Source organism: Pleurodeles waltl, chromosome 10 (genome assembly GCF_031143425.1).
Source record: "Pleurodeles waltl isolate 20211129_DDA chromosome 10, aPleWal1.hap1.20221129, whole genome shotgun sequence".
Taxonomy (NCBI): Eukaryota; Metazoa; Chordata; class Amphibia; order Caudata; family Salamandridae; genus Pleurodeles; species Pleurodeles waltl.
Genome location: NC_090449.1, coordinates 1,026,813,577 through 1,026,841,461, shown reverse-complemented (window position 1 = coordinate 1,026,841,461; position 27,885 = coordinate 1,026,813,577). Strand labels below are relative to the sequence as shown.

The 27,885-nt window shown below is 44.7% G+C and overlaps 1 protein-coding gene across 1 annotated transcript in view; it reads right to left on the bottom strand.

Moving 5' to 3' along the window:
- Positions 1-27,885, bottom strand: part of TOPAZ1 (testis and ovary specific TOPAZ 1) — a 1,339,900-nt gene that overhangs the window by 270,846 nt on the left and 1,041,169 nt on the right. Inside the window, exon 15 of the mRNA XM_069211977.1 lies at positions 25,825-25,925. Within this exon, the coding sequence (XP_069068078.1) occupies positions 25,825-25,925 (101 nt within the window). The remainder of the gene's footprint in view (positions 1-25,824; positions 25,926-27,885) is intronic.

The window sequence follows — 27,885 nt, the reverse complement described above, 5'->3', positions numbered from 1 at the left end:
AGTCCAAATGATTCCACCAACTCTGCCAAGGGGGCCATATATATGTTAAACAATGTTGGGCTAAGCGAAGAGCCCTATGGTACACCATAACTCCAGTGGAGCTTTTCTGAGAAGTGGGAGCAGTCAAGGACCTGGAAAGTTCTATCTTCAAGGAAAGATAGAAGCCAACTAAGTGCTAAGCCCTTGATACCAGAATTATACATCCTAAGGCCCAGAACACAATGGTCTACCGTGTCAAAAGCGGCACTCAAATCAAGGAGTATCACCGCTGTTGTGTGTCCTTGATCCATCCGTTTTCTTGCCTCTTCCATGACCGTTAAAAGTGCTGATTCGGTGCTATGGAAGGGCCTGAACCCTGTCTGGGTGGAATGAAGGATGTTATTGTCTTCCAAAAACCTGGATAGCTGTAAATTGACAAATTTATCAAGAATCTTAGATATGGCAGGGAGTAGGGAAATAGGCCTATAGTTTTTAAGCTCAGAGGGGTCCAGATTAGGTTCTTTAACAAGGACTTAACTATCGCATGTTTCCACAGAGTAGCGACATGGCCCTTGGACAGCGAGGAATTCAGAAGTTCTGTCAAAACCGGAACGATGACAGAAGACCCAAGGGCCAGCACAGAGGGAGGGGCCGGATCCAATGGGGAGCCTGACTTCAAAGATGCAAGAAGAGAGGCAGCCTGGGCCTGCGAAAGAAAAGAAAAAATGGATAGGGTGGGCGTATTATTAAAAGGATGTTTAACCTGGGCTTCTGCCTTGGCCTCACTCCTGGACAAGTTCAAATAGATGTCGCTAATTTCCTGTTGGAAAAATCTCGCCAATTGGTTGCTACGGGTTCACTGAGGCTTCAGTTAAGTCAATATTAGTGGGAGAATGTAAAATGTCTTTGAACACCTGAAAAACCTCTTTTGGGGAGCCAGAAACTTGTTCAATTCTGCGGGAATAGTATTTACCTTGTGCTACTTTTATTTAGGCATGGTAGGACCTAATAGCCCTCCTGTATTCCACCCTAGCTGCAAGGTCATAAGATTTTCTCCATTTTCTTTCTAGGACTCTGCAGTGTCTTTTAAGGAGAAGTAAGCGGGGGGTTGGGGGGGGATGGGGAAAACAGGGACCATTGGGTGCCTTCTCTCCGACGTGCTCCGGGTGAGGTCCTGTGGGGATGTAATGAGTCGGTGATCCAGTCGTTGAAGTGATTAGTCCCTATATCATTTATGTTAGGAAAGGAAAATGTCACTTACCCAGTGTACATCTGTTTGTGGCATTAGTCGCTGCAGATTCACATGCTGTGCACATCCCGCCATCTGGTGTTGGGCTCGGAGTGTTACAAGTTGTTTTTCTTCGAAGAAGTCTTTTCGAGTCACGAGACCGAGGGACTCCTCCCATTTCGACTCCATTGCGCATGGGCGACGACTCCATCTTAGATTGTTTTCCCCGCAGAGGGTGAGGTAGGAGTTGTGTATGCTAGTAATAGTGCCCATGCAATGGAGTGAATGCGTATGTACATAATAAAGTTTCAAGTAATCTATTTACAAATGTACAAATGTTTAAGATCTACTTCTAAACGGCTACAGGCTCCCGGGGAGGCGGGTGGGCGCATGTGAATCTGCAGCGACTAATGCCACGAACAGATGTACACTGGGTAAGTGACATTTTCCGTTCGATGGCATGTGTAGCTGCAAATACGCATGCTGTGCATAGACTAGTAAGCAGTTATCTCCCCAAAAGCGGTGGTTCAGCCTGTAGGAGTTGAAGTAGTTTGGAATAATGTTTTTAGTACAGCTTGACCTACTGTTGCTTGTTGTGCAGTTAGCACATCTACACAGTAGTGCTTGGTAAATGTATGAGGCGTAGACCATGTAGCTGCCTTACATATTTCGTTCATTGGAATATTTCCTAGAAAGGCCAGGGTAGCACCTTTTTTTCTGGTTGAGTGTGCCTTTGGTGTAATAGGCAGTTCTCTTTTAGCTTTAAGATAGCAGGTTTGAATGCACCTAACTATCCATCTAGCAATGCCTTGTTTTGAAATTGGATTTCCTGTATGAGGTTTTTGAAAGGCGATAAATAGTTGTTTTGTCTTTCGAATTAGTTATGTTCTGTCAATGTAGTACATTAGTGCTCTTTTGATGTCTAATGTATGTAGTGCTCGTTCAGCTACAGAATCTGGCTGTGGGAAGAACACTGGTAATTCTACCGTTTGATTCAAGTGGAACGGTGAGATTACTTTTGGTAAAAATTTGGGATTTGTTCGTAGAACAACTTTATTTTTGTGTATTTGAATAAATGGTTCTTGAATGGTAAACGCTTGAATTTCACTCACTCTTCTTAGAGATGTGATGGCAATTAAAAATGCAACTTTCCACGTAAAGTATTGCATTTCACAAGAGTGCATGGGCTCAAAAGGTGGGCCCATGAGTCGTGTTAAGACAATGTTGAGGTTCCATGAAGGAACTGGTGGCGTTCTTGGTGGTATAATTCTCTTTAGGCCTTCCATAAACGCTTTTATGACTGGTATCCTAAATAATGAAGTTGAGTGCGTAATTTGCAGGTAAGCTGAAATTGCAGCAAGATGTATTTTTATGGAAGAGAAAGCTAGTTTTGCTTTTTGCAAATGTAGTAAGTATCCTACTATATCTTTTGTAGATGCGTGTAAGGGTTGAATTTGATTATTATGGCAGTAATAGACAAATCTTTTCCATTTATTCTCATAGCAGTGTCTATTGGTAGCCTTTCTAGCCTGTTTTAGGACCTCCATACATTCTTGTGTGAGGTCTAAGTGTCCGAATTCTAGGATTTCAGGAGCCAAATTGCTAGATTCAGCGATGCTGGATTTGGATGTCTGATCTGTTGTTTGTGTTGTGTTAACAGATCTGGTCTGTTTGGTAGTTTGACATGAGGTACTACTGACAGGTATAGTAGTGTTGTGTACCAAGGTTGCCTTGCCCATGTTGGTGCTATTAGTATGAGTTTGAGTTTGTTTTGACTCAACTTGTTTACTAGATATGGAAGGAGTGGGAGAGGGGGAAAAGCGTAAGCAAATATCCCTGACCAGTTCACCCATAGCGCATTGCCCTGAGACTGATGTTGTGGGTACCTGGATGCGAAGTTTTGGCATTTTGAGTTTTCCTTCGTTGCAAATAGATCTATTTGTGGTGTTCCCCAAATTTGGAAGTAAGTGTTCAGTATTTGTGGGTGAATCTCCCATTCGTGGATCTGTTGGTGATCCTGTGAGAGATTGTCTGCTAACTGATTCTGAATTCCTGGAATAAATTGTGCTATTAGGCGAATGTGGTTGTGAATAGCCCAATGCCATATTTTCTGTGTTAGGAACACAACTGAGTTGAGTGTGTCCCTCCTTGTTTGTTTAGGTAGTACATTGTTGTCATGTTGTCTGTTTTGACAAGAATGTATTTGTGGGTTATCATGGGTTGAAATGCTTTCAGCGCTAGAAATACCGCTAACAGTTCTAGGTGATTTATGTGTAACTGTTTTTGCTGTACGTTCCATTGTCCTTAGATGCTGTGTTGATTGAGGTGTGCTCCCCACCCTGTCATGGAAGCATCTGTCGTTATCACGTATTGTGGCACTGGGTCTTGGAAAGGCCGCCCTTGGTTTAAATTTATACTGTTCCACCATTGAAGCGAGATGTATGTTTGGCGGTCTATCAACACCAGATCTAGAAGCTGACCCTGTGCTTGTGACCATTGTGATGCTAGGCACTGTTGTAAGGGCCGCATGTGTAACCTTGCATTTGGGACAATGGCTATGCATGAGGACATCATGCCTAGTAGTTTCAGTATTATTTTGACTTGTACTTTTTGTTTTGGATACAAGGTTTGTATTACATTGTGAAATGTTTGTACTCTTTGTGGACTTGGAGTAGCAATCCCTTTTGCTGTGTTGATTGTTGCTCCTAAGTATTGCTGTGTTTGGCACGGCTGCAGGTGTGACTTTGCGTAGTTGATTGAGAAACCTAGTTTGTGTAGGGTTTCTATGACATATTTTGTGTGTTGTGAACACTGTTTTAGCGTATTGGTTTTGATTAACCAATCGTCTAGGTATGGGAACACATGTATTTGCTGCCTTCTGATATGTGCAGCTACTACTTCCAGGCATTTTGTAAAAACTCTTGGCGCAGTTGTTATTCCGAATGGCAACACTTTGAATTGGTAATGTATCCCTTGGAATACAAACCTTAGGTACTTTCTGTGTGAAGGATGTATTGGTATATGGAAATATGCATCCTTTAGGTCTAGTGTTGTCATGTAGTCTTGTTGTTTGAGCAGTGGGATTACGTCTTGTAGAGTAACCATGTGAAAATGGTCTGATTTGATGTAGGTATTTAATGTTCTGAGATCTAGTATCGGTCTCAGGCTCTTGTCCTTTTTGGGTATCAGGAAGTACAGCGAGTAAACTCCTGTGTTTAATTGATCTTTTGGTACTAATTCTATTGCTTCTTTCTGTAGCAATGCCTGAACTTCTAGTCCTAGAAGATCTATATGTTGTTTTGACATATTGTGTGTTTTCGGTGGGACGTTTGGAGGGATTTTGAGAAATTCTATGCAATAACCATGCTGGATAATTGCTAAGACCCAAGTGTCTGTTGTTATTTCCTCCCAATGTGTGTAAAACTTGGTTAGTCTCCCCCCCCACAGGTGTTATGTGTTGGGGATTTGCGACCTTGAAGTCACCGTTTGTTTTGAGGAGTTTTGGGACTTTGGAACTTTCCTCTGTTTCTTTGAAACTGTCCTCCTCTATATTGTCCCCGAAAACCTCCCCGCTGATACTGGCTCTGGTAAGTGGGCTTTGTTTGTGAGGTTGTGGCTTCTGTGGTTTGCCCTCGAAACCCCCCTCGAAATTGTGTTTTTCGAAATGTGCCTCTGCTCTGCGGGGAGTAGAGCGCGCCCATGGCTTTGGCCGTGTCAGTGTCTTTTTTAAGTTTCTCAATTGCAGTGTCCACCTCCGGCCCAAACAACTGCTGTCCATTGAATGGCATATTCAGCACAGCTTGCTGTATCTCTGGTTTAAATCCTGATGTACGCAGCCATGCATGCCTCCTTATCGTTACTGCTGTGTTGACAGTTCTAGCAGCTGTGTCTGCAGCATCCATTGCTGATCGAATTTGATTATTGGAGATATTTTGTCCCTCTTCGACCACTTGCTGCACTCTTTTTTGAAACTCCTTTGGCAAGTGTTCAATAAGGTGTTGCATCTCGTCCCAATGGGCCCTATCATATCTGGCTAGCAAAGCTTGCGAATTTGCAATACGCCACTGGTTTGCTGCCTGTGCCGCCACCCTTTTGCCTGCCGCGTCAAATTTTCTACTCTCTTTATCTGGAGGTGGCGCGTCTCCTGAAGTATGAGAGTTGGCTCTTTTGCACGCTGCTCCAACTACAACAGAGTCTGGTGATAGCTGTTGTGTTATGTACACTGGGTCTGTTGGTGGCGGTTTATATTTTTTATCTACTCTTGGAGTAATGGCTCTCCCTTTGACAGGCTCTTCAAACACTTGTTTGGAGTGTTTTAGCATTCCGGGCAACATTGGCAGACTTTGATATTGACTGTGCGTAGACGACAGTGTATTAAAAAGGAAGTCATCTTCAATGGGTTCTGAGTGAAGGCTGACATTGTGAAATGCTGCTGCCCTTGATACCACTTGAATGTAGCCTGTACTATTCTCAGGTGGCGAGGGTCTTGCTGGATAGCATTGAGGACTATTGTCTGACACTGGTGCGTCGTAAAGGTCCCATGCGTCAGGGTCATCTTGACTCATCCCCGTATGTGTTGGGGATTGCATCATTGGTGGAGTGGCTACCGGTGATAGTTGTGGAGAGTGATGTGGGGATGGTGGTGGTGTTATTTGTTTAGCCACTTTTGCTTGTGGCTGTTTGTCCTTGTCCTTGTCTTGGAAGGCAAGTTTTCGTTTCATTCTGATTGGGGGAAGAGTGCTGATCTTCCCTGTATCTTTCTGAATAAAGAGCCGCCTTTGCGTGTGATCTGGCTCTATTGTCTGTAATTCTTCTTCAAATCTGTGTGTCTTCATTTGAGAGGACAGTCCTTGTTCCTCTGAATAGGAACTAATTTTCGGTTCAGAGGCCGGATGTTTCGGCACCGAAACCTTTTCTGCTGCTTTTTTCGGCTCCGACAAAATCTGTTTGCTTTTCGGCGTAGTGCCCTCTCGGTTCCGACCAATCTCGGTGCCGCTGTCTCGGTGCCGAATCTTTTCGGAGCCACTCTCTCGGGCCCGAGATTGCAGCATGCATGTATCTCGACCGGAGTCGGATGACTTCGACACCAGCTCGCCCTTTTTCGGTGCCGATGGACGGTCACCTACTTTTTGGGTTAAGCCATGGCCTGTTGGCGGTGGCGTCCCCTGGGCTTTGGCAGTCTTTTCGTGAGTTTTTTGTTTCGACGTCTTACTCGCGGTTATCGGCGTTTCTTCGGGATCGACCTCCTCCGAGTCCGAATCCTGGATGGAGAATGTTTCTTCCTCCTCCTCGAAACACCCTTGTCCTGTCGGCGCCGACGCCATTTAAAGTCTTCTTGCTCTTCGGTCCCTGAGTGTCTTCCTCGACCGAAACGCTCGACAGGCCTCACAAGTATCCTCCTTGTGTTCTGGTGACAAACACAAGTTACAGACCAGGTGTTGATCTGTATATGGATACTTGTTATGGCATTTTGGACAGAAGCGGAATGGGGTCCGTTCCATCAGCCTTGAAGAGACACGTGGCCGGGCCGACCAGGCCCCGACGGGAACGAAAAACCCCGACGGGCCACCGGAGCTCTTCTCAATTCGGTGTCGATCTGTTGTAACTAACCCGATACCGAACGCAAACAATACCGACGATTTTTCCGAGATTCTAACTAACTTTCCGACCCGAAACAGAGTGAAAAGGAACACGTCCGAACCCGATGGCGGAAAAAAAACAATCTAAGATAGAGTCGACGCCCATGCGCAATGGAGTCGAAATGGGAGGAGTCCCTCGGTCTCGTGACTCGAAAAGACTTCTTAGAAGAAAAACAACTTGTAACACTCCGAGCCCAACACCAGATGGCGGGATGTGCACAGCATGTGTATCTGCAGCTACACATGCCATCGAACGTTAGGTTTACAACTTTCCAAGGTCCTAACCCAGTCATCGGAGCTCAATTTATGCCATTGCCTACCAGACTGCAACAAGGGCTGGGATGGCCTCCTAATAGTTGGTGTGTCTAATTTTAAAGAAATTACAGTCTGTACATTGACTGTTTCTGACCCCCTACAGAGACGACTGATAATGATCCAAAGCTTCTTTTGGTTTTTGTTTCGACAGGCTAAGAAAAGTTCAATCCAAAGTATTTCCTTGTACTTTTGTTTTGCTTGCCAGATTTGTTTTTTATACAGGCCACGTGGGATGTATATGTCCACAAGCAAAGAAAGATTTGACCCTGATTTGAGTGATTCTGTTGGACATCTTACAGACATAATTCTACTCTTTGAGGATCCTCAGATTCATCTTCTAACTTAAGGTATATCTGGGTGTCACCTAAGTGTATGCGGAAGCTGATAAGCTGCTAAGATGTATATTAAAGATACTACAAAGATGGGTAAAGAGATCTATACCCATATTACTCCAAACAGAATGACACTGATTTCAGAAAGAAGAAAGCCTAAAGTAATATGCTTGATGCAAATGCTCACTACACCTGCATTTATACTAAACCAAAAGGTCTACAAATTGTGGTCACTGTTTGTGGTAATTCAAGCGTAGATACCAGAAGAATTTAAATGTGATAAACAAAGAACTGTCAGTTTAGGAGTTTGGGGCTTGTGTGAAGAGTGTGGATTGTTCTTGAACCATGGTGAAGGGAAAAACACCATGCTCGCCTGTAACCAATAGATATGATGATCAAGCTATATTTACTGCAAAAGCAACATTTTCTGTCAGGATAGATGCTGAACACTTCCTGATAATGAAAGATCACACTCTAATTTGTTCTTGCATGAGGTGTACAGACCCAGCTGGCAAGAGAGATTGCAAGGGTGTTCTAAAAAAACAAAAGGTCAAGACTAAATAATGTGATAAGATGTGTTTTCAACAAGGTTTTGAGGGGGAGCAACCCTATTTTAATGTATGAAAACTGTATTTAACGCACACCAAAAACTCTGCAGTGGAGTGCCACACATCATCACAAATGATCAGATGCTATCCAAGTGTGTCTAAGGTAAAAATGAAAAAGCCACTCTCCAAGATAGGAATTTCAGGTCGGACTAGTGAACGTGTTCAAGAGGAGATCTCATAAGCTGAGTCAAGACTCTTAAGTGGGAATCAGCCTTCATTACACAGCTGTTTTTGAGGACAGGGCAGGGCAAGTTTTAAGCCTCAGGGTGGAGAGGGGTGGGGTCAGGGTAGTTTTTCGGACAGGGCAAGGTAGGTTTTAGGGTTCAGCTGGGGGTCGGGTAGTTTTAGGACAGGGCAGGGTAGGTTTTGGGGTTCAAGGAGGGGGCAAGGTAGTTTTTAGGACAGGGTAGGTTTTAGGGTTCAGGGCAGGGTAGTTTTTAGGACAGGGCAGGTTAGGTTTTAGGGTTCAGGGCAGGAGTGGGGGGTTGGGGTTACTTTTAGGGCTCAGGGCAGAGGGGTGTAGGGCTCAGGGGGTGGAAGGGGCAGTTTTAAGGGCTGGGGTGGATTGCAGAGTATGGTATCAGGTGTAAGGGGGCAGAGCAGAAGACAATTTACCACGCATGTTCCTGTACCAAACATGCTTTTACAACAAAATGTGTTGTTAAGGCATGCATGGTAAAGGCATGTGTGGTAAAGATGCAGTAGTAGTAGTGACAGCGTTCTTAAGGCATGTGTGAATCCATCATACAACCGTGTTAAGCTGGCACCTGCACCGATGGTGGCCTATTTGGAGGAGAGGCCCGAAAAAGACCCTTCATGAACTCTTTGATTAGAGGATCGGACCATAGTGATAAGTTCCCAGAACATCTTCTGAATCTGGAAGTGGCTGCTAAACGGACTTTAATGGAGGAATGAGCAAGACCTGATTTTGCAAGCTGCAACAGATCCAGGAGGATCTGCTCCGTTGTAGAGGAGATGGGTTGATAAGACTGAGAGGAGCACCATGAACAAAATCTTCTCCACTTAGACAAGTAATATTTATTTGCTTATTCGGCATAAACCTTTTTCAAAATGAAGCATTCCTCAGAGAGACCTAGGGCACCGTATTTAATATCGTGAAGAGCCAGGCTTCCAAACTGAGTGTGAATTTATGGATGGAGCACCTGGCCCTCATTCATTGACAATAGAGTCTGTACCAGTTGGAATAGTATGTGAGGACTCTGATAGGCAAAGTAGCTCTGTAAACCAATACTGCCTTGGCCACGATGGCGCTATGAGGATTAGATGACAAGGCTTGCAGTTCATCTTGCAATGACCCTGGGAATGAGTGGAAATGGAGGGAACACATAGGCAAACATGCCTGTCCATGTGAAGTTGAAACCATTTCCCTAAAACCCGGTTGAGGGTATCTGCTGGTGTACAGTTTGCACATTTTGTTGCGACGAGTGACAAACAGATCCACGTTCTGAGAACCCCACCGGTGAAAAACTTGACGCAGTTGTTGGTGATTTATTTCCCACTTGTGACATTGGCTGCCGGTTCTTCTAAGTGAATCTGCCCAATCATTCCGTGCTCACAGAACGTGCTCTATTTTCAGAGAAATGTTGTTGACCAACAACCATTTCCAAATTAGTTGTGCTTGTGTCGAGAACGCTTGTTACGTTGTGCAATAAAACATGGTAGTAGTACTGTACGCTCTCACTAAAACTGCAGATATGTGAATTCTGGGGTGAAGCGCCTGAAGTCACAAGAACACCGCTTTGAGTTCTCGAAGGTTTATGTGTAACTGAGCATCCTGAATGGACCACTTCCCGTGCACCCCCAGGTCCTGTAGATGAGCACTCTATCCGTCTAGGGAGGCATCTGTTGTCATTATCACCTGTGGTGTAATATGAAGGAACGAAAGCCCTTGCAAAAGATTGTTCATGCCTGTCTACCAGGACACTGCATCCTTCATTTTTGGTGTGAGGAGAATGGTGTCCTCGAAGGAACCTTGAGCCTGGGTCCATTGAGCACCTAGCTGCTCCTGCAGAGGGTGCATGCGGAGACGAGAGTTCAGGATTAATGGGATGCAGGATGACATCATCCCCAACATGGACTTGTACTTCCTGACAGAAATGCACCTTTTTACTGGGAGCGCCTCCGCTTTGAGACACAGAATCAGTTCCAGAGTGGGAAAAGGCTTGGACACAGTTGTGTCCAGAATCACTCCTTAGAACAATGCAGATCTGGAAGGATCGGGAGAGGTCTTTTCTTTGTTCAGCTTGAGAACCATAGGCTGAAAAAGCTGAATTCAAGTCTGCATTGATTGTTTAGCTTTCTGAAGCGCGAGGCTTTTATTAACCAGTCGTCCAGGTGGGCGAATACCTGGTGACCTGAATATCTGAGAAAAAACGCCACCAGCGCCATGCACTTTGTAAAGGCCCTGGGAGCTGATTTTAGTCCAAAGGGATGTACTTTAAACTGGTAGTGGCACTCTGACACCTCAAAGCTCCGAAACTTTCTGGGCTTTGGATGGATAGGAATGTAGAAATATGCGTCAACAGATCAAAGGAAGTCATACAGGGCCTTATTACGACCCTGGCGGCTGGCGGTAACACCGGCAACAGGCTGGCGGTGTACCGCCAGTGGATTATGACCGTGGTGCATTAGCCACGGCCACACCGCCGGGCCCTCCAACATAGTCATAATCCCCATCCGCCAGCCTGTCCATGGTAGTAAACACCGCCACGGAAAGGCTGGCGGTAAGGTGGACTCGGGTGCCCATGGGGGCCCCTGCACGTGGCATGGGCAGTGCTGGGGCCCCCAGGCACAGCCCCATCATGCATTTCACTGCCCGAATTTCGGGCAGTGAAATGCACGACGGGTGCTACTGCACCTGCTGCACATCAACAGTGCCGCCGGCTCCATTATGAGCCGGCTGCAATGTTGATGTGACTTTTCCGCTGGGCCAGGGAAAAGTCATAATAGGGAGCCACATATACCGCCAGCACTGGCATAGTGGTGCCCGCGGCTTAGGAGGTCAACTAGTAAGACCGCCGAAGTCGTAATGAGGGCCACAGTTCCCTGTTTCCATCATCTGAAGGATTTCCTATAGTGATATCTTCCAGAAAGACTGCTTCTTGATGTATTCATTCAATAGCCTGAGATCCATGATATGCCTCAATTTTCCTGACTTCTTTTTTAGGAAGAAGAAGTTGGAACAGAATCCCACGTTGCACTTGTTTGGCTGAACTGCCTCTATTGCCTTCTTGTCAAGAAGCACTCGAATCTCCTCCTTTAGTATGTGGGAAGATGACAATGGGAGGATCTGCACGGAGGGAAATTGGGAGGCTTTTCAATAAACTCCATAGTGTGACCATGTTGGATTACATTTAACACCCATTTGTTGTTGATTATATTCCACTGATCAAAGAATATGGACAAAGGGTAGCTGAACTTTAGTGGGACAGGAGTGACATGGACCTGCACCACATCACTGACTCCTGGAACCATCCTTGGTCTTTCCTCCAGCCAGTGGATGCCTATGCATTGGTTGTCTGGCTGCTGCTGATGGTCGGTAGGGCTGCTGGGTTGAGTAAGGAGCACAAATTCCACGCTGCGGATAAGGCTGGTATCTCGTTTGCGGTAAGGACGGCCTGGTCGAAAACTGGCCTCTACCTCTGCCCCTAAATGATTGAAACCTTCTTTGTTGCAGAGTGTTTAGAGAACGGGCTGTGTCGTATCAGCCTTGATGGACTGTAAAGCTTCATCTCTGTGTTTTCCAAATAAGTTCTCTACGTCAAAGGGCATATATAGGATTTTCGACTGAACCTCAGGATGGAAAGATGTTGCTTTTACCAATCCCTGGTGACGTAAAACTGCCACACCTGCCTTCTGCCTGAAGGCTATGTTGGAATATCCATGGCGACATCTATAATCTTAGATGAGGCTCTTTCTTTTTGTCCTGCAGAAGATATTCCAGGAATGATGACAAATCAGACCACATTTGGCGGTCGTATCTACCGAGGACGGCTAGAGAACTGGATACTCTGATGGAAATCGCTGCCATGGCTAAAAACCTTTTCCCAATATTGTCGAACTTGCGGCCTTCCTTGTCCGGAGGAGCAGAGCAGGATGAAGATGGTTTCTTTGCTTGTTGCTGCGCGGCCTGCATAATGACGAGTCTGGTCTCAGCTGACCAATAAGGGACGGAATCAGGGGCCTTAATTATTTTTTTTATCCAGTTTGGGGGCAGCCACTGGGATAGAGGCCAGAGTCTTCTTTATTTTCAATCCTTCATGCCAAATGAAGTCCAAATGCGGGGAGACCCTTGTGGAGCGCTGAGCCTCTAGTTTAAAATCGTAGAGGAGACATTAAGTTTGCTTCACTGAGAGCAGAAGGTCGAAGTGGGTTTGCATGCCCTCTCTAAGATTTCATGAAATCCCCAATGTTTGCTGGAGGGGAATCCGCTGGAGAAGGAGTAGGAGAGTATGGTAAAGATGCAACATAATCGTCCCATTCACGTTGGTCCCGAGCGTCAAACTGAATATCACCCTCCTCAGGTGGCTGGTCACTATCGCTGTAGGCAAAGGTGTCTGGCATAATAATTGAGGACAACCCAGTGATCTCTCTATGTCGTAAAGAAGACGCACTCTCAGGAGCTGAAGCAACAACCTCAGCAGGCTGTGGTACCGGCGTTTGCTTGTTTGAAAAACGCAAATAACAGTCTATCATTAAGCGAAGGTCAGTGACCAATGATAGTGGGAGCATGATGTGATTGTTGTACCTGATGATGGTCATCCTCTGACTCTTCATACAGGTAGCGCTCTTGGAATTAGTCATATTCTTGATGTGGATGATGGTACCTGTCTTTGAAAGAGAAGTCACCCTCTAGATAGGTGCACTGATCATGGTCTGGGCCCTCAATGTCTGACACTTGGCATTTCACACTGAGTTGGGAGGGGCTGTAAGTGGGGCCAAAGAGTCCTCCATATCCCGACTCCTGCATTTCCATCAAGCGTACTGGTGGCAATGGAGAAATCCTGGGGCAAAGATTAAATAATGCCCTTAGAAGACATCAGCAAATGTCTGTTATGCTCATCAACAGTGTCGTTGACAGTGTCGTCAATGGAGCTCCAGAAGAAAACTTCATCGATGGTAGGATCTTGGTTAAAGGCTCCATTGATACCATCGGTAAGGACATTCCTGCTGCCGGAGTCGGTCTCGTCGACGAAGGTGATGGCATCATCCCATTCTTCGTAGAGGATGCAGAGGTGGTGGTTGCAGTCGTCACCCTAAACAATATCACTGTTGTCACTGGTTTTGCCAACGACCTCCTCGTCATTGCAGCAGACATTGACGGGTTAACCTTTGTTGACAGGCGAGATTTTCTTGACACTGACAATGGTTCCTTCAAAGTTGTAGAAGGTGTAGAGGAAATGGAGGCACATTGCTGTGCCTGAGAGGAAGAAGGACCAGCTGGCTCCTTAACTTCTGACCTCTCCTCACTGCTCTCTTTGGGGTGAGACGTTGGATTTGTCGCGCCTGAATCCTCTGAGGGGGGGGGGGAGGAACCCTTCTTTCTGTTTTATTGAGGGTGCCTTTTTTTCTTCTGCAATAAGAGGAGCAGTCTGGCTTCATGGTTTTTAAGAGTCTTTGCCAAAAAGGTCCAGCAATATCTGCACCCTTTGGGTTTGTGCTGAGGGTATTAACAGTAGAAGCATTGTTTGTGAGGATCTTCTGGGAAAAGCCTCGACTTCAATCAATCAATACTTTATTAACTTTATTTCGGCTGAAAGCCATAAAAGTAGACAATACAAAAACATAACAAGATTGTGCAACATGTCAGTTATAAAAAAGAGAAAAATGACAAACAGATGACACAGTTTACTTTGGGAGTCCTGAATGATACACGGTTGTGAAAAATGGAGCAAGGCTAGCATTATTTTTAAAATCTTAACGTCCCAGAAAGTATAAAAGTATTAGGTCATTGTATTTTGACTCCAATCAATTAAAACTTATTAAACTGAATAAATATAATCTAAGACCGATATATTAAAAACACATGATTCTAACAATTCACTAGTTCTCGTCTCCCATATATTCTACAAGTACGTCACCGCTGAGGAAACAATTTTGTCATTTATCTCAGTTGTCGAGTATAAAAGGAAGAAATTCCATAGTTTACTTTAAGAGCCCTAGAAAAATAATAGGGTCACAAAATTGTAAGAAACAAAGCAAACCATCATTATTCTTAAAATCTAAAAATCCAGAGATAAAAAAAAAATATAATAAAAAGAATTAGACCATTATATCTTTGACTTCAACCAATTAAGACCTGTTATATTAAATAGGTATAATCTAAAACCAATGTGTTAAAAACGCACGATTATTATAATTCTCTTGTTCTTATGGCCCATGCACTTCGCAAATATCTCGCAACTGAGAAAACTATTTTATCATTTGTGTCAGTTGTTAAAAGTCGTAATGCTGTATTCCATTCCCTTATCCCAACTGACCTACATAACGGAGCAATCCACTTTTTCCTAGGTGCCAGATATCTAGGGCAGAAAAACAAAGTGCGCGAGTGACTCTTTTGTCTTTTGGCAATGATGGCAGTATATTAAATTACAGTCCTCCAATCTTAATTGCGCTGTAAATGTCTTGGGCGGGAGGGTCCCTAGTCTGAACTTAATAAATAATGTTTAAGTATAGGGAGGATTTACATTATCCATGTAGGCCTCAAATTTGGGGCTGCATTTATGGTCTAGAAACTGTAGAGTCAGACTGCCATGATTTTTTAACCAAATTTGGGCCAAAATGTTCTCCCAATAGCACCTTTTTACACGCTCCTTTGTTTCCCTGGTCAAATTATGAGGAGCACTCCACACCTCCTCCATCTTGAGGAATTTGCACGTATCTCTAATGTGTCTGAACCAAGGGATCTTTAGTACGCTATCACTTACGAGAAATTCATCTAATGCTATATGGAGGGTGGACCGATACTCTAAAGTCCAAAGACGAATCCAGTACATTAGTGGTCTTAGTGCAATTTCGTTATGTATCTCATTTAGGGCTAAGTCAGATCTGAGGGGGGTGAGAGGGGTGCTCATCGGCAGCTTCAAGAAGTTTCGTATAAAGCGGTTTTCTACCATGGTCAGACACCTAGAATTAGTATGTCCCCAAAGCTCAGCACCATAAATTGAGGCTGCTACTGCCACTGCTTTGTAAACAGTGATGGCAGGTGTTATCTCCCCTTCCAAAGTATTAGCTATTTTCATCCCTATCACTGTTGACCTCTGCCTAAGTGCTGTCAGACTCTTCCCGATCTGTGCAGACCAACGTTGGTCGTCGCTTAACCTAATCCCCAAATAATCAAATTGACTGACTCTCTCCACTGGTTGGCCTGCTATCGTCATTTCCCCCCTAAATAGTTTATGCGGGTTAAAGGCCATGAACTTCGATTTTGTTGGGTTAATTTCAAGTCCTCTATTAGAGCAAAAATTATAAAAGGCGTCCAATTCATTTTGTAGGCCCATGGGTGTTCTTGAAATTAATAAAGTATCATCGGCGAACATTAAAATGGGGACGGGGGCTCCAGCTAACCTTGGGGCGTCATGATTACAGTGTAGCAAGTGGTCCGCAGCACCATTGATGTAAAGGTTAAACAGTGTTGGTGCCAAAATGCACCCCTGCCTAACCCCTCTATCGACAGGTATAGCTTCCGTTAGATCGCCGCTTTCTGACCAGCGCACGTGAGCATAAGTCCCTTCGTGTAGATATCTAATCAGTCTTAGTAGTTCACCATTGAGTTGATAACTCTCCATAACTTTCCATAATGTATCCCGAGGTACCATGTCAAAGGCAGCTTTTAAATCAATAAAAGCTACATACAAATGGCTTTTATTGAGTGACAGGTATTTCCAGCAAAGAAGGTTAAACCTAAATGCCTTGTCTATTGTACTCAACCCTCTTCTGAAACCTGCCTGAGAATCGGAGAGAATTTGAGAATCCTCTATCCATATCTGTAATCTATTCAGTACCTGCTTAGTAAATATCTTTTGGCTAACATCAATTAGACTGATAGGCCTATAGTTGCTAGGTTGTTCCCTTGGCCCTTTCTTATAAATAGGGACTATGATTGCTCCTTGCCACGTAGTAGGAAGTCCTCCCCCCCTTAATATCTCATTACTAAGCGCATTTAGATACAGAGACCAGGTTGTCGGTCGGGAGAGATATAAATCACCTGGAATACCATCAAGACCAGGGGCCTTCCCTTTACGTATTGATTGGAGAGCCGCTGTTGTTTCTTTTAGGGAGAAAAGGTCCAGGTCAAATTTGGGTGGTGTTACACTCCCACCCGTTAAGGTATTGGCAAAAAGGTCATTAGGTTTTAGGAGAGGAATAATAGTACTACTAGGTTGAGGTTTTCTGTATGCGTTTGAAAAATGCGTCACCCAAGTTTCTGGCTGAATTACAGGGTAGTTTTCCATACCTTGAGAACTACTTTTATCTGCCACTAGTTTCCAGAATAAATTGAAATCCTCCTCATGGAGCGCCTCAACCATCCTATTCCAATATCTAGTTGCCCACTCTTTTTTTGCGTTTTTAAGTACATCTTTGTATACAGCCCTGCATTTTCTTATCTCTCGACAGTTCCCTTCCTTAAGTGCTCCCAATAGCTGCATTTTAGCCTGACGGCAGGGGTTAGAAAACCACCTTGATGTTCTAGTCCCAATCTCTGTCCGCCTCCTTACCGTCTGGAAATGTGGTTTTAATTGGGTAATCAGGATACTATGGAGATTGACCAAATCCACCAATATCATATTTATATGTTTCAATGGGGAAAGTGTTGTTGCAACTGTTCTATAAATTAATAGCTGGAAGTTTACATCACCTTCAACCCATTCCCATTTCACGTTTCACGTTTTTACAATCATTGGTCCTAGTGAGGGCACTGTTTTGAGTCCATGTTGTCAATGTCTTACAACTGAATAAGATAGTAGAAAAGGAGGTACTCAAAGCTTGATGGTCACTGTCAGTACGAGGGAAAACAATCCTCGACTTGCCACAGAATCTACAAGGTCTGGAGAGCCTTTTCTTGGAATCCTCAGACGTGATGAAGAAAAAACATACAGCAAGCACACTTCCAACTGTACCTCAGGTGACCTCTGTGATGCTGGTAAAAAAACTAGAAAGCTGTCATGTCAAAAGGTGAACTGAGTAACACTGAAACTGAATGAAGCTCAGGGAGACTCCCTAACACACGACCTGTGGTAAGAAATCTCAGGTATGGTAGCTCTTTGGGGGACGAGGGCTTCAGGGTCTCTGGTCTGACTGGTTAAAGTTTGGGTGTTTTGAAACAATATCAATTGGCTACCAATGTCTATTGTTTTCTATGAGGTTTTAATTCTAATGCGTCAGCACTGCTTGTATTACTGTCACCGTGGGACTCCCATCATGACAACGTGGAAGATTCAAGAATGTGAATGTGAGAAAGATACACTACTGGAGAAGTTTAACTTTCATTCTTACTGCCGTCCAGTCAAAAAGAAGCTTCAAACATATGGTACTGAAAAAAGGAATGACACTTGTCAAACTGATCTGTACAAACCAGAGGTATCACATTTGATGGGACCAATGATCTGTGCTCACCCACTCTCTCAAGAGGAAAAATGCACTATAACAGTGGGAGTACCTTGGGCAACTCTCACATATGCCAGGCAAGCCCCACTATGGTTTCAAATACACTAAGGCCCACATGTGATATAACTCATTGCTTAGTGGTCCTTGCACTGGCTTTCAAATAAACAAAAAATGTTGGAGTATGACCAGACAATGCTAAATAAACTTCATCCACGGTGTGGCATAGACAGGCAAAAGACCCAATGCGTCCTGCAGGTCAATACTTTTCATACTTACCTCAGCATAATCTGTATATTTTAGTAGAATTTTCAACCACAGAGACCCCCGAACAAATAGTATGCATAGTAATTCACAGACTTCTCCCCTATGACAAGGTAGAGCAGAAATTGGCCCAGATCAGACAGTAATTCCAGTTTTATTACCACAATTCTTTCTCCATATCACAAGATAAAGAACATGGATGTGTGATACCAGCTGTGGTAACAGAGCACTGTGCACTCCACAATACATATCTCATGCTGTAAGTAGAAAATCGTCATTCAGTCGAACTTTGACATTTATCTGAAAAATTAAGTAGCTGGTGATGTGTTGTGTATGCTCATCACTAACCTTTTACCTGTTGCAATCAAATCTATTAATCAATTGGGGGTATGGGGAGCTTAAAAGCAGACTGAGTAGGGGTGGACTGAGATATGTTACCACTGACAAATGTGTTAATAAAGAGACATATCCTGCGCTTCTCCCATGAATTTTAATAGCTACACGCAAGAGTGATCTAAAAAGGGCACTTGACAGGAACAAAGGTACAACTGTCCTTTTGCATGCCAGTTATATGTTGCATGTTATTGTTTTGTCCTGGCCCATTTGGTTTGGTTTGACTGCAATCTTAATATTATTCTGGGGCAGTCTTTTTGAGTCCTGATGAAAGGCCTGGGACAGCTTTGACTTGGGGATGAAAAATGCTGGCTTACATATAGGGTCTAGAACCATTATCCCAGCAGACACCCCTTCAGTATTATTTTAATCATACCAGGAACATTGCTAATAAAGAGATATCTTGATGTTTCTCCCCTGCAGGAGAATTATCTTAAGTGCTCCCTGGAGCATGGATGAGCCCATCCTGTTTTTTTTGGGACTGGGGTGAGACCCAATGATGAAGAATGACACCAAAAGGGCGTGTGACAGTCTACCTAATAACACCATGTTTGATGTTCAAATTACATTTGTTTAGCTTTACTTCATCCACTGGCTCACCTGCAGTATTCACAGAAAGAAAGGTCAACTGTGTAGGATATATTGTTGAAACTATATTTTGAGGAAGATAAGAATTTGACACAACAAAGTATGTGTCATTAAGACTGCCTCATCAAGCATGCAACACGTGCTCAAATACTCAAAGGGTAAGATTTCAATAAACCCAGAAAATGTGAGCCCAGTGTCTACCACTATTTAGGATATTTCTCTACTGTGGTACTGATTACAGATCCCGTTTGTTCTCATCAGAGTCTCCCTTTTACAGGAGAGTACTTTCTGTTTTTGTAACTCGATAAACTATGGATTTCTAGCATTTAATCTACTTTTGATGATTACGAAAAGAGCCAATAGTACACATGGCCTAGCATTTAATCTAGTTTTATAATTACGAAAAGAGCCAATAGTACACATGGCCTATTCAACTTAGTGTCTGTGAAAGCATTACCATTTTTGACAGCTCACCAGGAATCATTGCTTCCGTTTTGCCAAACATGATTTCTTAACCTGTACTAAATAACTGCGCAAGATTTCCATTTATCAGACAATTTTTTGAAAAAACGAAAGTAGCAAAGTGCCCCTTTTGGTATGATCACCCCCTCAACCCCCAAGCTATTTGCCCGATATTGGTGCGGACTCGACAGTGTGCTGGGATCCTGCTAACCAGGCCCCAGCACCAGTGTTCTTTCCCTAAAACTTGTCCCATTGTTCCCACAATTGGCACACAACTAAGTCCCTTGTAAAATGTATCCATGGTACTAAGGACCTTGTGGCCAGGGAAGGTCCCCAAGGGCTGCCACATGTATTATGCCACCCTAGGAGACCCCTTCACCAAGCACATGCACACTGCCATTGCAGTTTGCGTGTGCTGAAAAAGACAAAGTTGACATGGCACCGCTATCAGGGTGCCATGCCCACAGACCACTGCCAGTGGCATAGGTAAGTTACCCCTCTAGCAAGCCTTACAGGGAGGGTGCCCTATACCACAGGTGAGGGCATAGCTGCATGAGCAATATCCCCCAACAGTGTCCATGTCAATTCTTAGACATTGTAAGTGCAGTGTGGCCCAAAAAGTACACGGGCTGGGAGTTAGTCATTACAAAGTACTCCACAGCTCCATGCTGGCGCTACTGAAGTCTGTAATATTTGGTATCAAACTTCTCAGCACAATAAACCCACACCGATGCCAGTGTTGTATTTTTTTAAAAATGCACCCAGTGGGCATCTTAGAGATGCCTCCTGTATTTTAGCCAAACGTCTTGTGCAAGTTCCAGTCCGTGCCAGCCTGCCACTTCCAGACAGGTTTCTGACCACATGGGGTGAGAGACTTTGTGCTCTCTGTGGCCAGAAACAAAGCATCCACTGGGTGGAGGTGCTTCACACCTCCCCCTGCAGGAACTGTAACACCTGGCGCTGAGCCTCCAAGGCTCAGGCCTCCTGTTACAGTGCCCCAGGGAACTCCAGCTAGTGGAGATACCCGCCCTGCAGACAAAGCCCCACTTCTGGCGGGAAGTCCGGTGGAAAAATTAGGAAAAACAAGGAGTGACCACTTCAGCTAAGACCACCCCCTAAGGTGTCCAGAGCTGAAGTGACCCCCCTCCCTGCAGAATCCTCCATCTTGGTTTAGAGGACAGGGACCAATAGGGTGAGGTCTGTGTCCCTCTCCCCAAAGGGGGTGGGCCCCACAAGGATGCAGTCCCCGTCAGGGACAGCAGCCATTGGCTACTGATCCCTGACATGCCCCTAAATACAGGATTTAAGGGCTCCCCTGAACCTAGCTCGATTCCTGGCGACCTCAAGAAGACTGAAGATACCAACTGATTTGGCCCCAGCCCTACCAGCTAGTCTCCAGCTTCTGAAGTTCCTGCTACAAAAAGGCAAGACATCCCGCAGGACCAGCGACCTCTTAAAAGCCTCAAGAAAATTGCCTGCACACCAGAGGACCAAGATCTCCCATGGACAGCGGCCCCGTCCAGAAAGAAACTCCAACAAAGGATTCCAGAACCACCCCAGATCCGCGAGCCCTGCCCACTCTTCACTTGACGCCAACGGCCCGTGTCGAGGTGGCCCAATGGGCTAGAGCTGGTCCATAGGCAATTCTGACCTAGTGTCCACCCTGGGTTGACCCCTCCTGTCTACCACAACGATGCCTGCAGACTAAATCCGGAGGACCCCCCTCACCACGAGGGAACTAGAGGAAAATTTCCCAACCCCCAAAAAAAGGTACCCATGCACTTGCAGCTCCGTGGCCTTGGCGAAGCCAATCACCTGTCAGCAACTTTCGGCAGGTGGCCCTCCTTCTCGTCTAGACTGTGGTTTGCCGGAATCGACCACCTGGATCTAGCCTGCAGCATCTTTTTGACCCTGGGGTCCCCCTATTAAAAAGCATTGGGAGCCTGACGCTGTGTTAGCACCCTGAACTCGGCTGCCCCTGTGCAGCTGAGGGTGGGTGTTTGGTGCTGAGATGTGCCTCCCCCTCCCCCACAGTGCTCTCTTAAACCCCCCAGGTCTGCCCTCCGAAGACACAGGTACTTACCTACAAGGCAGATCTAATTTTGAGTGCCCCCAGTCTCCATAGGAGCCCATTCTAAATCTTTCAGCAACTTTGACCTCTGCACGCAGCAGGCCCCGTTTTGCTGCAGGTGGGTGCTTGGTGTTAACTTAAATCCCAACCTGTGGACATCCTATCCCCCGGAGACTGGAACTGTAAGTCTTGTACTTACCTCAAAACTGTTGAAAAGTTTTCTCCCCTCCCAGAACTGGTTTGAAAATTGCAGTAGTAACTTTCAAAACAGATTATTGCTATTGATTTGAAAAACGTATACCTTGTCAATCTGAAACAAAATGGTTTGGATACATATGCTTGCTACCTACTTGCAAATGTACTTACCTGCAAATTGAATCTTGTGGTTCTAGAAATAAACAAAATATATTTTTGCTATATAAAAATCATTGCCCTGAAGTTAGTCACTGAGTGTGCGCTTCCTTTATTGCCTTTGTGTGCAGAATAAATGCTTTGCACTACCCTCTGATAAGCCTAACTGCTCGACCACACTACCACAAAAGAGAGCATTAGTATTATCTACTTTAGCCTCTGTTAAACCTCTGGGGACTCTGTGCACACTATATTTCATTTTGATATAGTACAGACAGAGCCAGCTTCCTACAATGACACATTAGGGCTACGAATAAAACTGATTGGTTGAATATTGAATTTAATTGTCGTCGTACTGGCCAGATCAATTTCCAGACCTTTTCCCTGATTTCCTCCATTACGTTGACCTGCTATACGTCTTTCAAACTCTTCTAAATTATCTGGTTTGAGTAAAGAGGCAATGAGCCATCAATTAGGGCTTACAAGGTCAGGAACTTACCACTCATATTAAGTACCTAACTAGCTCCTCCAAAACAACACTAGATGCATGTATTGCCAGTTGTCGAATAATGGTCTTGAATTTAAATATTCAACTAATTCTAGAAACCCAATTTCTAAAAATAACTGCACTGTGCACAGCTCAATTGGGAGCCCACTGCAATGTTTTCATTTGCGTTTATCACTATACATCTCCTTTTACTACAATCAAAAAGAATGCCCCCTGACCATGCAGCAAAGTCTTTTATATAACGTTGAAATTTATATTATATCCAAATTTATGAATGGAAGAATTTTCTTGAATGCTGGGGATTGGAAGTCTTCTGTGTTTTACACAACATAGCAAGAGATATGCATGGTGCTTTGGTTGAGAGTTAGAATCCTTAATGCTTTTAACCGTATGGTCCATTCTAAGGAGGAGATGGAATGGGACTGTAGGAAAGCACCCTCTTTTTGGCATAATTATCCCAACTTTTTGCCTGCAACCAGTATGCTTTGACTGTTTTCACTGGGATCCTCCTAACCAGGACCCCAGTGATTGTGCTCTCTCCCTCTAAATGTTGTTGCGTAGGACTTTATACACACCACAATTGGCATAATGGTGCCCCCATATAAATCCCTAGTATATGGTACTTAGGTACCCAGGGCATTGGGGCACCACGTGTTCCCCATGGGCTTCAGCATGTATTGTGCCACCCATGAGAACCCATGCAAAATGTGTCTGCATGCCTGCCATTGCAGCCTGCGTGAAAAACTGCATGCACCCTTTCAGTACAGGTCAGTGCACCAGGTCACTGTAAGGCACCCCTATGCTAGGCACGCCTAACCCAGAGGGCAGGTGCAAGTCCGTGTGTGTGTAAAGGCACCCCTTCATGAGCAGAGGTGCCCCTACAAACTCCATCTCCATTTTACTGGACTTCGTAAGTTCAGGGAAGCCATTTTACCCGGGTACTGGACACAGGTCATTTGGGTACTCCGGACATGGGCATGTTTGGTATCAAACATGTCAGAATCACACCCCAATACTGTTGTCAGTATTGGTTATATGATTCCATGCACTCTTGGAGCTCCTTAGAGGACCCCCCCCATATTACTCCTACCAGTCTTCCAGGCAGCCTGTGCTGCTGCCAGCCCTGACAGGTTTTTGCCCTCCTGCTGCTTGACCAGCTCAAGCAGGGGAAAGCAGAAGAAAGGATTTTCTGTGGGAGAGGGAGGCAACACCCTCTCCACTTGGAAATAGGTGAGACATGGCGTGGGAGGGGTAGCCTCCCAAAGCCACCGGTATGATTTGAAGGGCACACCAGTCCAGGGGAGTGAGCACTCCCTTATCACCCCAGGGGTGGTGCCAAGAGCTCCTCCAGGTGGCCACTTGATTCTGCTATCTTGAATCCAAGATGTGCAGAAGCCACTGGGAGCACCTAAATGGCAAGGTCAGGCAGGTGACGTCACAGCTCCCTCCTGATAGATGGTCACCTTGCTAGGTGACCAACCCCTCTTACTGGGCTATTTAGGTTCTACCTCTTGGGTGAGTCCTGAGATTCGACGTGCAAGATTCCAGCAGAACTCCTCTGCACTGTTTACTTCATCTTCTGGCTACTGGAATGACAACTGGACTCTACAGGAACCAACAATCTGTAACTCCTTTGCAACATTGTTTCCCCGGTTCCTTACAGCAACTGCAACATTTCCCCCGGCTGTGCATCCTCCGAGGTCGACAAGACTCTAACCTGCACCAAGAAATAAGAAGGAATCTCCCTTGGAGTGAAGGAGTCACTCCCCTGCATCTGCAGGCACCAACTGCAATGACGACCGACTGCGTGGATCTGCTCTCCTCCGGAACTGCGTGGGTCCTGAATAACAGGTGGTCTGGATTGGTCCCTTGGTCCTCTCTGCCAGCTGTCCAACTTGGGAGACGGTAAGCCTCTCCTTCCAGGACAGTACCCCTGTGCACCCCAGTACTTCTTCCTGCCAAGCACAGTTTCCTCTCTGCTGCTCCAGTGACGTGGGACTCCTCTACAGGTGTGCTGAGTGGGCCTCACAGTGACTGCTGTGCCTACTGCCAGTGGGTTGCCTGTGGGGGCTGCATCTTCTTCCTGTGACTCTCCCGACTGCTGAGGGTCACCCCAGACTCCCCTCGTTAGGTCAAACCCCCTGGGCCTTTCTGGTCCTCTTCAGCCTTGCAACTCTTCGTCGTCTTTTGCATTTACCAAGGCTTGGTGGTTCTCCAGCACCACTGACCAACTCAACCCGACAGACGACGTGGGACACCATCTGCATCACTTCAGGAGCTCCTCTATTTCCTGTGTTGCACAGCTGGTCTTCTTCATCCCCGTCGACCTAGTCCTGATTCCACAGAAGGGTTGGTAGTGGCTCCTGACATGACCGGACACTCCATCATAAACTAGACTTGGTCCCCTTCCTTTGCAGGTCCTCTGCACAAGCATTTTCCTACGTCCTCTTGTTGGTTTTGGGGAAAACCAGGTACTTACCCTCTTGGGTCTCCCAGTTCCTCCAGCTCCCCACTACTGATTCCACTTCCTGGGGTGGGGGACTGTATCTCGCACTCCAATTTTTTAGTATATGGTTTGGTCCTCCCATAGGGCCCTTACTATTTCCTATTAATTTTACCAATGCTTATTGCTTTTTAAGCTCTTTAATGATTGCTAATGAGCATATAATAGTGTGTTTACTTACCTCCAGTTGGAGGACTGCCTATTAGTATTCTAGTATTTGTGTTACCCTAATAAACTACCTTTATTTTTTAACACTGTGGTTCTTTCATGTGTGACAGTGCTGTGTGACTATAGTGGTATTGCATAAGCTTTGCATGTCTCCTAGATAACTCTTGGCTGCTCATTCACAGCAACCTCTAGAGAGCCCTGGCTTCCTAGACACTGCCTACACTTCAATAACAGGGGATACCTGGACCTGGTATAAGGTGATAACACCATAGGTGCTCACCGCACACCAGGCCAGCCTCCTACAGTGACAATGTATAGTCCTTAAGCAAGGAGCAGTATGACAAGTACTACTGTTCCAAAACACAGCCACACTAATGGAAAGTACTATATTAATTTATTCACAGTGCAATCTGTTCATGTAATGGCACAATAAAACTCAACATTTAAGCAAAAGTCGTAATGTCCCATCAGCTACACAGTAAGCATGCCCAAAATGCATGCATTTTTAGAGACGACAAATATCGTTATCTATCCACCTTCACAAGCACACTGAATGTGACCTCACTTGTTTCATTTATGACCCAAAAGCCTGTTTAAATAGATAATGGGGTTAAAGGTGAAACACACTGCAAATGCATATAATATTTTTTTTTGTAAGAAGGTGAGCTCTTGTTAAACTTTGTGTGTGTATACAGTTGGGCGTATGTTCTTGTTAGGAATTTTAACACTATATATTAAATATCATATTTTCTCCAAAGAGCAATATTCAACATAATCAAGCTAATGATTACCTTCATCCACTGCTCACTTTTGTGGTATGAAAACAAGAGAGAGATGCCGATCCTTCCCAGCAAGTTTTTGTCTACTCCATTATGAAGTGGATCTTTCTTAACTACAAAGCAAAAACAAATAATGTAAAGTGTCCTGCTGTACCAGACTCTAGTAACTACTTACTTTTTCATAAAATAAATTTTTGGAAACATAGGTATCGGCTGGAAAAGGACACATGCAGGCATGAGCTTTGCACCAGTGGCCTGTATTTAACCCCTGTGTAGCTCTAGTTCCACACACCATCGCGTTCTTTAGTGTGAAAATAATCTGCTCTGTTCTGCTAAGCAGTCAAAAAATAGACAATGTTTCACCTATCACTAGCTTTGGGGTTGCTTACAGGAGAGTCTGAGTATTAAGTTTACCAAGGTGAATTAGTTTTCTTCATCCAATTAAAAAATCTTGGAAATAACACTGGGACACACACACACACTGTATGGAAACCTTAACATAAAGCAAACAGTTTGATAAATCTTAAGATTGCCTCTCAGAGAATAGCTCTTCCAAACTAGTGCACGGAGGTATCATACAAAGAGCTCAATAAAACCTCAGGTGGATGCTGGTGGAATGAGTACTGTTTAGAGCTTACCTGTCCAAGACGGTGTTCAACAATTGACCTGTGTTCTACTCATAAGCAGAGAAGGATGCATCTCGATGCTTCTCCTTCCTCTATTTACATAACATTGATCATCAATCTTAGATACATGTTCTTCCTGATTTTTGTCCTTTTTTCTAGAGCTATTTTATGCTGTGGGATTCGTAAGCCTAGAAAGGTCTTTCCCAGGCTGGTTCTCATGTTTTGCTTCCAAACTCTTGCAAGGCTCTTCATCTTCAATCGAGAACTACCAAAGGTTTTTTTCTCTGTGCTTTGTGTTTTTTCCCCCACAATACTAACAGACCTTTGAGGAGACAGAAGCCGTTTGTATGGAACACTGACTATAGCAAGGAGTTGCTTATTTTGTTGGGCTATTATGAAGGAAATAAGAAAGAGCTTTACTGCACGTAGTCCTTCACATAATCTCTGATAGATGTACCATTGTATGCCATAGCTTCCATTTATGAGACAGAAGAAGTGATTCCTGGAAGAGCAAGGATATTATCTCAGATTAAAGACAAAGTCAACATACCATACAAACAAGCTACTTACCTTTGGTAACATTATTTATAATGGATACTCTAACCTCAAATTTCTCTCCTAGATCAGGAAAACTTCACACAGCAGTGCTCCCATGCACCAGTAGATGATTCTGTGTGCCGCCACATCGCCTCAAAAGTGAAGAGGCAGAGGTGCATGTAAGCACCACCCCTGCTTGTTGACGTCAGTTTCTTGTCTTTACCCTTTCCACCCTCAAACATGAGTGTGAACAACTGTTGACACCAGTGCTGAATAATAACTTGGGACCTTTCTAGATGTTACAATGAGGCCACTCCTGAGAACTGGGAGGTGGGAGGGCAATGAGAAATCTGCATCTAGATATAGTGTCCAGCAGAAAGTGTTACCAAAAGTAAGTTGTTCTTCCTATAGACACATCAAACTGCAGATTCCTCATCTAAGACTAGATACCAAAGCAGTACTTCTGCAGGTGGAGGGTCTGTGGAGTGGACTCAGACTAGTCCTGCAGAACCCAGCAGGCAAAATGTCCTTCCTGGCAGATCTGGCTGTCAAGGTAGTAGAGCTTTGTGAATGTATGCACGGACACCCTACCCCCAGTCTTGTACATGTCAAAGATAGGCACTCTGCGAGCCAACACAGCGGTAGCTTACAGACCTTCTGCTGGCTGTGTCTTCGCCAGAGTGCAGCAGATCCAAATGAAGTGAACTATCTACCTTGTCAGGATCATCTTCTGCACAACCTTCCCTTCTTCATACCAAAGAACCCCACAAAAAGCTGATTGTCCAAATGGAGTTCTGTAGTGTGATCAATATAAAAGCTTAAACCTCTTTTCAGGTGCAACTGATGAAGCCTCTCCTCTTACGAGGGGTGAGGAGAGGCTAAGACCATGAGCAGGATAATAGATTACTTG